Raw genomic sequence first — 13,023 nt, forward strand, 5'->3', positions numbered from 1 at the left:
AATGTTCAAATGTTGTTGCTTGGTGATCCAGAGGGATGGGATAAGACCAAATGCTATTGCCTTACCTAGCAAGCATGCATGACCAATTGCAGCAAACACACAACAACATAGATAAGTCCCTTTTTTAAAAAAATGAAGAGACATAAACATGTTAAGTCTGAAAAGAAAAGATAAAGCTGTACCGCGTTCTTCCTACTTTGGTCTGCTAAGTAAATTTTTGGGCTACTCAGATTAATTAGGACCTGGCTGGCATTTGCTATTTGAATCCTTTCAGCCACGCTAGACTCCTTGCAGATGGTCACCCCTCAATTCAGGAAAGGCCAAGAAACAAAATGAAGACTTTTAACCACTAGACTCGTAGCGACATTCCTGTAAAACAACACTGAACTCAAAGTTGTTTGTCCCATTCATCTACTAAATCTGCCCAAGATCTAGCTTCCTTTTTACTTGTACCTCTCCAGTATCAAAAACTAGTATAGCTAAAGAGCTGTCAGCAAATTCATAATAATAAATAGATTCTGCTGCTTAGCTCATCCCAGTTGTCCTTCCTCAGTAACCAAGTCAAACTCACTTCTATCTGTAGAGGGTGAATGACTTCTGTCTGTTGTATCCGTGTGCTCCTTCTCCAGGCTCCTTCATCCACTCTGTGCCCAGGCATGAAGTGCCAGGGGAGCTGGAAGTCTCCTACCCTCAAGTTCAACCACAGGACGCAGGGGTTTACTCTGCCAGATATATAGGAGGAAACCTCTTTACTTCTGCTTACACAAGGCTTATTGTAAGACGTAAGTTCCATTAATGTGTGCTGATGTTTAATTGTTTAAAGTCGTAATGAATCTGAAATGAAACTTGTACTGTGCCCAAATAAGGGCCAAAATCTTTCTTGGCATAAGCTGCCATCAGATTATGTCAGAAGAAATTTTTTCCCAAGGATCTTTGGTACAAGCTGATACTGATTTAAGCAGCTGAGAGAAAAAATAATTGAGATTTAGGTTCAATTAATCTTAACTATTGCCAGGACAGCTAGCTCTTTTCTCAGTATCTCAGCTTTTCAAACATCAAGTAAGTATGAAAGAAGATGGCACTGGCTCTCCCATGAATATGAGACGTGGGTCTGGGCACAAAATAGGAATTTTCAAATGTCTCTGTTCTCCGTGGTGGGCTATGCCCAAACCCTCTTTCTCCTAAGATTGCTCATCTTTCGCATACACCATTGTAACTTCATAAACTACCCCAGCCTCAGTTAGCTCTTAAAGTTCACCTCCCAGTGGATGACAGGACCAGTTTACAATGCAGGCTAATATTTTCCATTAAGTATTCTACATTTCTTATAGCTCATGCTGCTGTGTCAATTTTCATCAGATATAAAGAAAATTATGTTCTATTAACTCAGATAGAAATATAAAACTGATATGTAAATATTTGTTTAAATATCTTACATTGTGGAGAAAATATTTCTGATGGTAAAATGTATTTTACTTGCTAATATCTACAAGATACTTCCAGGAGTTGCAAATGAATCAATACAATGCTGCAAATTTGGATTTTGAAGCTCTTGCCACTTTACTAAGTAAAATGGTCCAAGAGCTGTTCTCTGCTCTGGTGCTAAGCTACAGAAGAGTTACCCATAAATTCTGTCTCCTGACTTGAAAAAGGGTTTTGTCTTGCCCATCCTGCCTGTAGGGAAAACTCCTGGGGCTTAGCCTGGAAGAGTGGTAGAGAGCACACTAACAACAAAGAGAATAGATGACTACATGTCACTGCTCAAACGAGTCCTATCTTTATTTGAATTAGCATTATAGACACAATTCGATTATTTTTAGCAAAGTTTGTGGGGTTTTTTAAGTATCCACATGTAAGAATTTCATTCTGGGAGAAGGAGGAGATAGAGCTCCAAGTACCGTGTTGATTCATTGATGTAATTTGAAAAAGCTGATCCAAGTTTGAGTTACTCAGTTTTAACGAGCCTGCCTTAGGACTTTCCACCTTACTATCTTCTCAGTCCTACCTTTATGCTAGAGGAAGTCATGAAGGTCAGTTTCTGTGAAGGAAGAAACATGTTACAAATCAAATACTGAAAATTATTGAGTCCTCTCAGTTCCTGCTGATTTCAAAAGCATCTCAGAGAATTTTGCATCTAATAGGGATAGATTAAGCATTTGCATGATGAAGTCATATATACTAGTTTTGAGGTTGAGCTCAAGCTCATCTTATATTAAATCTGTCAAAAGTCTCACTGGCAGGATTAATCATAGAATCATAGACTCATAGATTGATGAATTATTTGGGTTGGAAATGACCTTAAAGATCACCTAGTGCCAATTCTGCTGCCAAGGGCAGGGACATCTTCCACTAGATCAGGCTGCTCAAAGCCCCATCCAGCCTTGCCTTGAACATCTCCAGCAATGGGGCATCCACAACTTCTCTGGGCAACTTTTTCCAGTGCCTCACCACCTTCATTGTAAAAAATATCTTCCTTAGATCTGATCTAAATCTACCCTTTTTTAGTTTAAGTTCATTATTCCTTGTCTTATCACTATATATCCTTGCAAAAAGCCCCTCTCCAGCTTTCTTGTAGGCCCCCTTTAAGTACTGGAAGGCTGCTAGAAGATCTCCCCGGAGCTTTCTCTTCTCCAGGCCAAACAACCTCAACTCTCTCAGCCTGTCTTCATAGCAGAGGTGCTCCAGCCCTCGGATCATCTTGGTGGCCCTCCTCTGGACCTACTCCAAAAGCTCCATGTCCTTCTTATGTTGAGGACCCCAGAAGTGAATGCAGTACTGCAGGTGGGGTCTCACAAGAGCAGAGTAGAGGGGCAGAATCACCTCCCTCGACCTGCTGGCCACAATTCTTTTGATACAGCCCAGGATACAGTTGGCTTTCTGGGCTGCAAGCTCACATTGCCGGCTCATATTGAGCTTCTCATCAACCAAGAGTCCCAAGTCCTTCTCCTCAGGGCTGCTCTCAATCCATCCTCCGCTCAGCCTGTACTTGTGCATGGGATTGCCTCGACCCACGTTCAGGACCTTGCACTTGGCCTTGTTGAACTTCCTGAGGTTTGCAGAGGCCCACCACTCAAGCTTGTCAAGGTCCCTCTGGATGACATCCCTTCCTGCCAGTGTGTCCACAACACCACACAGCTTGGTGTCGTCAGCAAACTTGCTGAGTGTGCACTCAATCCCACTGTCCATATCACCAGCAAAGATGTTAAACCAATACCAACCCCTGAGGAATGCACCCATCACTAGTTCCCACTTGGACATCAAGCCGTTTGCCTTAACTCTCTTGAGTGCGACCATCCAGTCAATTCTTTATCTATCCAATGGTCTATCTGTCAAATCCACGTCTCTCCAATTTAGAGACAAGCATGTGGTGCAGGACAGTGTCAAATGCTTCGGACAAGTCCAGGTGAATGACGTCCGTTGCTCTTCCCTTATCCACCAACACTGTAAATCCATCATAAAAGGCCACCAGATTTGTCAGGCACCATTTGCCCTTAGTGAAGCCATGTTGGCTGTCACCAATCACCACCTTATTTTCCATGTGCCTTAGCATAGTCGCCAGGAGGATCTGCTCCATTATCTTGCTGGGCGCAGTGGTAAGACTGACTGGCCTGTAGTTCCCTGGGTCTTCTTTTTTCCCTTTTTAAAGATGGCGGGCTATGTTTTCCCTTTTCCAGTCAGTGGGAACTTTACCAAACTGCCATGACTTCTCAAATATGATGGATAATGGTTTAACAACTTCATCTGCCAGTTCCCTCAGGACCTGCCGATGCACCCCATCAGGTCCCATGGACTTGTGCATGTTCAAGTTCCTTAGAGGATCTTGAACCTGATCTTCTCCTGCAGTGGGTGGTTCTTCATTCTGCCAGTCCCTGCCTTTGCCTTCTGTGACTTGGGCAGTGAGGCTGGAGCTCTTGCCAGTGAAGACTGAGGACGAAAAGTCATTGAGTACCTCAGCCTTCTCCATATTCTGAGTAACCAGGTCTCCCTGGTAGTAGTATGTTTTTAGATTACAAAGTGGGAAAGAAAATAATGACAGGCATTAAAACAACTGATTGCTCTTAGTCCATTTATTCCAGGAACAGGTCACCGGTTGATTGATTCTTGTTATAAAGACCCAGTGAAGACAGTAAAGATACAACAGATTTGAACCTGGTCTAACGAACTTTCAAGAAAAATATTGTTACAGAAAAGAACATGACTTTCCAATTGCTGGTACAATGCTAGTGATGCCAAGCTTGGTCCTGTTGGCTTTCTACCAGTACAGCCAGCTCCAGGTGAAATCTGGACCTTTTGTAGGTCTCAGGTCACTGATACAAGAATAGAAATCTCAAATACATCTTTGTCAACTTCCACACTTATTCTTCCAAACAAAACAAAATCTAACTCTAGTTGCAAAAAATTGAAGACTTTTTCAGTTCCTTCCTTGAAGATGTTTCATAGTATTGCTGCGTACTATGCAACAGTTCTGCTCCAGAAATAAGGTCACTTCCACAATGAAAAAATTGATTCCTTACATTAGGTCAGTCTTTTAGGGGGACCATATGGGTCATATTTTTATGTATTTTACTATTTGTCTTAATTAAAAAGAATTTTACTACTTTATTAGTAACTGAATAAGAAGACAAAAAAAATGTCATTATATTTTTGCATGAAAGGATGTGAAGCTCAGAAATGGGGCCCTTCCTGTAGCTCCCACTGCCCTTCCTGCACAAACAATGGCATTTGTCATGAAGATACTGGGGAATGCATCTGTCCTCCAGGTTTTATGGGAAAAACATGTGAGAAAGGTAAGCAAATAGTATTTTCACAAGTTGCTTGTTAATTTTTTCTCAGTAGCAGAAGTTGGCAGATTATTGAGGGAAGAATCAAATGGAGTAGCCTTGTTTTACTCTTTATAGCGATGGCATTTACAGCTGGTGCTGGAGACAGGACAGTGTTGAGTGAGATGAATCCTGGATTAGAAAGGCTGTTCTTGTAGTTATGATTTAACTTCACCCTCTCTTCTCCTAGTAGAGATTATATTGCCAGGGAAAATGAATGTTTCCAACTCTTCTTGATCAATATGAACTTGGACAGTGTGCTAGACAAGTTCTTCTAGGCTTTCTTTCCCACGAGAGGCTGGACCAGATGATCTGAGATTTCTTCCAACCTGGGCTGTTCCGTGATTCCCGTGTTAAATGCATGATAGAATAGGAAATTTTAATGATACACTGCTATTGGAATTTGAAGCCCTACGTTAAGAGATTCCCTGGCTAACTGCTAACACCCTGAACAAGCTGTTAACATGCTCACAGGGTGATTTGTCTCTGTAGGGGCATATCAACAGTATATGTTTGTGCATATCTGTGTTTGTGAAATTTAGTTTGGATTCTGGAATACTGACATAAGCATCACATCACTTTGATCTCTCCAAGCAACTTTTGGGTCCAATGCTAAATATATGTCCTAATATTTCGACTGAACTGCAGTGCTGCAAATACTAGAGCTAAGCTATTGGAGTAGTCGACATCTGAACTACTCTAATGTAGCACTAATCATATCAGAAAAGCAAAAACTTGAGCTTGACATCTAAGAAGAATATTTGGTTTTCATGGCACTGTTTGTCCATTTTTTATTAAAAAGGCTCATAAAGAAATTTTATTGCTGAAGTGCTGTCCCCATATATCCAAAGTAATGGGTGCTTTGCTGATATATCCTCACATGGGAGAGTTATGCTTGTTTTTGCTGCCTGAACTTAACCATTAGTGCAGCCATGGCTTAAGTAGTTATGGATGTTAATATATCTAGTGTCTGAACAGTAAAAATGCTATTTTTAATTTCAATTCATGTTTTCTGTTGAGTAAAGCTGTATCATTAGAAGCATTAGCTCTTTTGTGGACTTAATGCTGTTGGACTATTCTTACCCCCTCTCCTTTCAACAGCTTGTGGAGCCAACACATTTGGCAAAACGTGTGAAGAGAGCTGTAAAGAAAACTATGGCTGCAGAAACTATATGTTCTGTCTACCAGATCCGTATGGTTGTTCTTGTGCCACAGGATGGATGGGACTGGAATGTGATAAAGGTATAGTAAAAAATAGGAGGAATGATGAAGAGTCCTTAGTGTGCTGCACATAGAAAACATAGATGGGAACTAATAGAGCAGAGTAAAAGACAGGATTTTTTACATTCTGTGAAAGAGGGATAATAGTATTTACCTATCTCAGACAACCATGTCAGATTCTCAGAAGGAGGACACAGTAAATCTGAAAACTATCCAAATTATTCTGCAAAATGAATTGACATTCTACTGAGATGTTAAAAATTCTCTAACATCTACAGTCCTGCTGTATTTCTACAAGTTAAACTGAGCAATTCAGTGCCAAACATATATCTATTGCTGAGAAATACTGAGCATAATCAGCCTTGTTCACTTCAATTAGACTGCAATCTCTTTGGAACATGAAGTACATCTTCCTTTATGAATATGTGCCATCTTGTTTAATGGTGACATAACTCTGATGAAGCCTTTGAACACTGCCACAGTGCAAGTGAAATAGCAGTGGAGACTGAAGAAACTTCCACCTTGGCATCTAGTCTAAAAAATGGGAGGCATGGATACTAATGTACTTTTTTAACATTAGTGTGTTCTTAGGATGCTCTGTGGGTGATTTATTGCTATAAGTTTCAAACTCAACCCAACCAAGGGAACTAAACTCTACAGGAGAACTGACACATAGAAACACTAATAAAAACAGATAAAAAACACAGATAAAAACACTGATGGAAGACATTTTCTAGTACCTTTACACTAACTGGAAACATATGTGCTTGCAGAATGCAAACCTGGTTTTTATGGGTCAGATTGCAAACTCAAATGTAACTGTCACAATCGAGGGACATGCGACAGATTTAAGGGCTGCATCTGCTCCCTCGGATGGCATGGTCTGCAATGTGAAAAAGAAGGTAAAGCAAGGTAACACGGTAGTAAATGGCTTTTCCCACTGTGACTGAAACAGATCTTCATGCTGGTACAGTATTTCCACTCCAGGCTGGTATCCTTGCTCTGTCAATCACATTCCAGGGGCTCCGACACTTCTGTACATCTTTATTGCAATGTAGTGTGTTTAAGCCTCTGCCCACATGCTGCATTTAGCAGGCTGATGTGGTACCATTTCATCTGATTTTGCTTTCATTAGAGGTAGATTTGCAAACCTTACTCCATAGGATTTGACACTGACCTTACTATCAATTACTGACAGAAGCTGCTCAGCCTACCTGCAAGATCAGGTTTTGTACAGGTTCATGGTACTTTACCATTACCTACCTCTTACTCATCTGCATACACTCCTGTACCACGTGTCTCATCGTCTGAAACTGATGACTGAGACACCAAAACAACCTCAGAGTTCAAACCAGCTCTGTCTCTCTGAGAGAGTTAAGCTTGCAAAGCTGAACGTATCTCATGCAGAATCTCTTTGGATTCAGGCAAGGTTCACATACGGTATTTTATAAGATGCAGTCAGCATCTGTTATTTCGTCTTGATAAATAAAGTGGCAAATCCACTGTTAGCTTGTAAAAGCTTTTAAGTGCAAAAACAAGCAGAGAAATGAGATCGTGATCCCACTAGCCAAACTATACTGCTCTGACTGCTCCTATAAACAGACAAAACGGAGAGCAAATAGATATTGCACATGCAGTACCAAACGTGCATGATTTTGCCATAGCTAGACTGCCTGTGCTTAGAATATCAGTGAGAAAGAGAGGAGAGGAGGAAAGAAAGAAGACTGTACACAGGGCTTGTACCTTTTCACATGATATTTACAGTGATCCAACAGTGCTGACTTTTTTATGTGTGATCTTTGCATGTGTCCACATGAGAGAAGGGAGAGCCAGACATCTATGCTGCCTACGCTCTTTTTACACCTAAATCTGTTTTGGTGCTGCCTCTTTGAGGTTCTGTTTGAAGGCTGACATTAAAATACTATATATCGGCTATAGGTCCAGCAGATCTTTCACCTCGGATAGAAAACTTACTAGATCCTGTAGAACTCAATTCTGGTGTCGAGTTCAAGCCTTTTTGCATAGCAACTGGGATACCACTTCCTAAATCTGAAGAATTTAAACTTTTGAAGCAAGATGGAACTGTCCTAAGGGTAGGATCCTGATTAATTACTTCCTATTATTTCTGATGTTTATATTGGCTTTACCTGCAATTAATGCACACTATGCTTTTAAACCATAATGTGAAATTTTCATATTATGACATACCTCATGAATATATGAAACTATGGAATTTACCATTGTAGATCCTTTCTATTGATATCCCTAAACTCTAGATGAGTTCCTAAACTGTGAGAAAGTGTAATGGGAACATTCCTAAATGCCCACATTTTTCAGTCCTGTATGTCTTTTGTCATTTCAGCCTGCCCTGATTGTTACCAGTAATCGTTCTGAAGCCGTGTTCACAATTAATCGAATCCAGCCCCGTGACACAGGAACCTGGGTCTGCAGTGTGCAGACAGTAGCAGGAATGGCAGAGAAACCATTTCAAGTTACAGTCAAAGGTAAAAGCACGAATCTCTTCAAGTGTCTTTGCCTCTTTGCTTTTAAGGGAAGCTTTATAATATGGCAGACCTTTCTGTTCTCTGCACTGCAGGAAAATGTCTGAATAAATATCTACAGTCAGAATATGAAGATGAAATCTTTATAAGCAACATATTAATTATGTGTATTGAAAAAATAAGTTCGATGGTAAGGATTAGAAGAAAAAACAAGGGTTTGTTGTAAGATCTAAACTGTCAGCTTCAGGGTGTAAACCCCTGTCTCCTTTGTAGGATTTTGATGAGTATCTCTCATTTTTCTGTAGATTTAGGAAGATACCAGAATTTTACTCATATAGTGAATTAAAAGGCTTGTTTAATACTTGTGTTCTTGCTCAGTTCCTCCTGTGCCACAGTATGCCCCAAGGCTGAGAGACAGTGGACATAATTTTCTCATAATTGATATCAATGCTGAGTTACATCTTGGAGATGGACCTGTTGTGTCAACAAAACTCCTTTACAAGCCAGCAAAACGTTACCAGTCCTGGATGTCTGTGGAAGGTAAGAGGACGTTCTTTAATTCCCTTAAACACAAACTTAGCTGCATGTTGAAAAATAATGTGCTATCTGCTCTTCACTAGACTTAAAAGACTCTACAACACGTAAAAGTTACATCTTTTATGACTGGACAGGTGACTCTTTATATATCACTATGTGTAATATTAATGTGGATGTGGTACACCTACAGTAGTCAAAAGTGTATATTCAGTTTTCAGTGACCAAAAAGTTCTCCTCTCTGTCCTTACAATAAACAGTATTTAATGTTGGGCTTGGCTGTTGAAAACTCCCGTGTAAACAGCAAGTTTTCAAAAGTAGCGAGCAGTATGGAGACGTCCTGTAGCATCTATAATCTTCCTTCGTGTCTATTGTGCCTTCTGGTGATTCAGATACCTTACCTGAATATTTATCAGGAATGGTATGGGCAAAATGAAGCCTGCTTGTGAGTTAGATGTCCTTTTCCAGCCCTGTTTTAACATTTTATGCAAGACCTAAAATATGATAGGAAACATTATAGGAACTTTAACAAGTAACAAGCAATTGTTGTTACTAAATCAAGATAATCCAAGATCTACATACAGAACGTACAATGCCTAAAACCCAGTCATGTTCTGTCCTGAAAGAAGGGTATATGGAAACATCCTTTGAGCTAGGTTGGAGCTCAACTTAAAAATAGGTATTTTATACTTCTAAACAGTTTATCTCAGTGAATGAGGAACAAAAGAAGAGCCTGAGTATCTTACCTTCCGTGGTTAGTGGTTCAAAAGTATTTTCCTAACTTTTTCTTCCTTAACGTTTTTCAGCACAGGCTATGGCTTTACTTTCTCCTTTTGTTGTCAGTTAAAGGCACAACCAAAAGACTGGACAATCTGGAACCGAAAACAGAATACCAGTTCTGTGTTCAGCTGAGTCGGCAAGGGGAAGGTGGGGAAGGCCATCCTGGACCACAGGCTAGCTTCACAACAGCTGCGCTTGGTAAGTCATCATCTTGGCTTTTCACAAAAGGGCTGTTTCATCTGTTTTTCTCTGTGATGTGTTCCCTGATGTCCACCAGAGCACTTTAATTTGAGCAAAGAAGGCTAGACTTGAAAACTATGTAGAGTCTTTCAAAATAATCTCGGGCAAAGGAAAAAAAAAAAAAGAAGAAAAAAAATCAGAGATGAAGAAAACACACAAAGATAGAGCTATTATTCTCCCTGATTTAGGTATGCAGGATGTGGGAAAGGAAAATTTACATATTTTGGCTGGCTATGCAGCAGAGTTAGAGTTCACTTCTGTGTTAGTCCTTCCTCCTAATACCAGAACAGTCTCTGAACAATACTCCTAGTATTAGATTAGTTTACTTTAGATGTCTGAACAAGCAGAAAAGCTTTTAGTCCACTAAGGATATATCTCAAAATGATTGCAGACGTATAAACTAAATGAAGACTGCATGAGGAGCTATCTAACAAGAGAGAAAAAGAGCTGGCTTCTGATGTCTAAAAAGTGCATTTGCAACACCAGCTCAATGAAGAGACCTTTTTGTTGACACAACAGCTGACGATAAGATACTTCAGGACTACTAACACACCCCTTCAATGTAATTTCTGCCAAATTGGGTGGGGTGGTGGGGAGAAATATCTTTTGTTACACCAAGCTAGGGCAAGTGGTTGGGAATAACTGGTAGCCCTATTTTAGCTTGCATACCAGACATGAAATGTTGTTCCCTGTCTCACTGTGGCTTTTCCAAGGTCTTCCTCCACCAGAAGGTCTCACTCTCTTTCCAAAAAGTATGACATCACTGAATTTGTCATGGCATCCTTTAACATTGAGGACAGAGGATGACATTCGTGTTGAAGTGGAAAGGAAGAGTGTGAACGACAATGGTGATGAGAGCAGTGTTATTACTCAAGTGCCAGGAAACATGTCCACCCTGATCATTAAAGATCTTGAGCCTAGACAGCAGTACATGTGCAGGGTACGGGTGAACACCAGGTCCCAAGGAGAATGGAGCAACTATCTGTATGCATGGACTTTCAGTGACAGTAAGTAGCTGATTCACATTCTTCTGTTTAATTCTTCCTCTTTCAGTGATCAGACATTACATTAAGTGTAACCCTTTGTTCTGGTAACGCTCAGTTCCTGATGATCGCTTGTGGTTGTTGTTACTATTATTATGAAGATTGCTCAGTATCCAAAGAAATTTTTAGTCTGGAAATTATCAGGAACTAATAATGAGTTTCAGGAAAAAAAAAAAAAAGAAAAAAAGGAAAAACAGATTAAAAGCTTGGGAATCTACATCTTCATTTCAGTGCAATTCATGCTTCTGACACATGTAGAATTTTTTTTTCCTCCTCATAATGAGGAACCCACAGAGTTCCCTACTTCTAAGTCTTTTGTTATTACAAAAAACCCACTCAGATCCTGTAATTCAGCTGTGTCAATACAGAAATAGTCAGCAGTTAAAAAAGGAGGAGAAGATAGAATGCAAGGTAAAACCCCTGTAAGCAAAGAGTAGTTAAGCATGCTGCACTGAAGACCAATGGCCGCCCTTGAAGTCCCAGAGTGTGAGTAGTGTCCAGTCATAATGCCACAACAAACACCCTGTCTGAATGAAGGACCGTCTGAACACATGAATGGCTGATAGATGCCACTGCCCGTACCACACACTGGGAATGTGGTCTTCTTCCTCCTTACAGATTCTGTGAGGAGGACTTCACTGGGATCCTACGTGTATTAGCAGATGTCCCAGGCTGTCATGGGACACTTCAGTTTCCTGAGCTCCAAACCTCACTAAGAAAAATATAAGGCTACTGTTTTCTAGAAGGTACTTAGCTTAGTAGTCATGATTGTGTCCACAATTCAAGCATCCACCCCTGCAAGTGGTTTTCTGATGACATTTGTTGAAACGTTGGTATTGATTTCCCTTCTTTCTAACAGCCTGTATCCTAACAGGGAACTGCTCCAAGCAGCAGTGAAAGTACAGGACCCGGGAATCACAAGGGGATGATGATTCAGTATAGAAGGAAACTAACCTTTTCTGCATTAATTCAAAAGCAGTCATGTTGTCCTTGCATACAGCTCGGAGCATTCATATCTTCATCCAAGGATAGGAGTATACTGAATGCCACTCCAACCTCTGCTGGAAGTATGGAGTACTGCAGTATGGGTGACAGCACATCAAGTTCATAAAACTATTGCATTCAGTTACCATAGCTCATCAACAAAATTCTGCTTCTGTTTAGCACAGCAAAAGCACTGAGGAAAGTGTTTGACTCACTGCGGAGAAAGATGTGGATGTACGCTCCAATGCTTTATGTGTGTTTGTGTTTGTTCTCAGGAATCCCTCCTGCACCTTACAACATCAGGTTTTCTAACACCACAGACACATCCTCAGTCATCTCTTGGACAACTGCTGAGGGTCATTCCATCTCTTCCATCATCATCAGCTACAAAATTTATGGCAAGACTGAGTACAACCACATCGATATTATCATAAAGAACACCAGCATTACTCAATACCATCTCAAGGGCCTTGAGCCAAACACGGTGTACCAGGTTCAGATTAACGCTCAGAACAACATTGGCTTGAGCAACCCAAACACATCTTTTGAACTGAAGACTCTTCCAGAAACTAAAGGTTAGTTATTCCAGCATGCTGGACTTGCACAAATGAGGGCTGGTGGTATAAACTAGTTAGCTAAGGTAAAGTCATAATATAATTTTTTTTTTACTGTTAGTTTTCTTTTGCTCATAATTTTGACACACAACACAGCATCACCAAAAATTCATTCTTAGTTGGCTGCATGGTATTCATGAAGTGACAACATACAACATTTGTGTTTATCCACTAGAAAGTGCCCAACAGCTCATAAATTAAAGGAGCTGCATGTAATAGGGCTATTAGATCACTGAATTGTGACCTCAGCTCTGCTCTGCCTGAATTCAGCGGGACATGCAGGTGC

At 40.4% G+C, this 13,023-nt stretch overlaps 1 protein-coding gene across 1 annotated transcript in view; it reads left to right on the forward strand.

Moving 5' to 3' along the window:
• The window catches only part of TEK (TEK receptor tyrosine kinase), a 41,657-nt gene that overhangs the window by 20,751 nt on the left and 7,883 nt on the right, over positions 1–13,023 (forward strand). The window contains exons 4-13 of the mRNA XM_009982025.2: positions 630–782; positions 4,656–4,787; positions 5,922–6,062; positions 6,815–6,943; positions 7,980–8,134; positions 8,404–8,545; positions 8,921–9,082; positions 9,920–10,054; positions 10,810–11,103; positions 12,399–12,698. Coding sequence (XP_009980327.2) covers positions 630–782; positions 4,656–4,787; positions 5,922–6,062; positions 6,815–6,943; positions 7,980–8,134; positions 8,404–8,545; positions 8,921–9,082; positions 9,920–10,054; positions 10,810–11,103; positions 12,399–12,698 — 1,743 coding nt within the window. The remainder of the gene's footprint in view (positions 1–629; positions 783–4,655; positions 4,788–5,921; positions 6,063–6,814; positions 6,944–7,979; positions 8,135–8,403; positions 8,546–8,920; positions 9,083–9,919; positions 10,055–10,809; positions 11,104–12,398; positions 12,699–13,023) is intronic.

The sequence above is a fragment of the Tauraco erythrolophus genome, chromosome Z, assembly GCF_009769465.1.
Source record: "Tauraco erythrolophus isolate bTauEry1 chromosome Z, bTauEry1.pri, whole genome shotgun sequence".
Lineage (NCBI taxonomy): Eukaryota > Metazoa > Chordata > Aves > Musophagiformes > Musophagidae > Tauraco > Tauraco erythrolophus.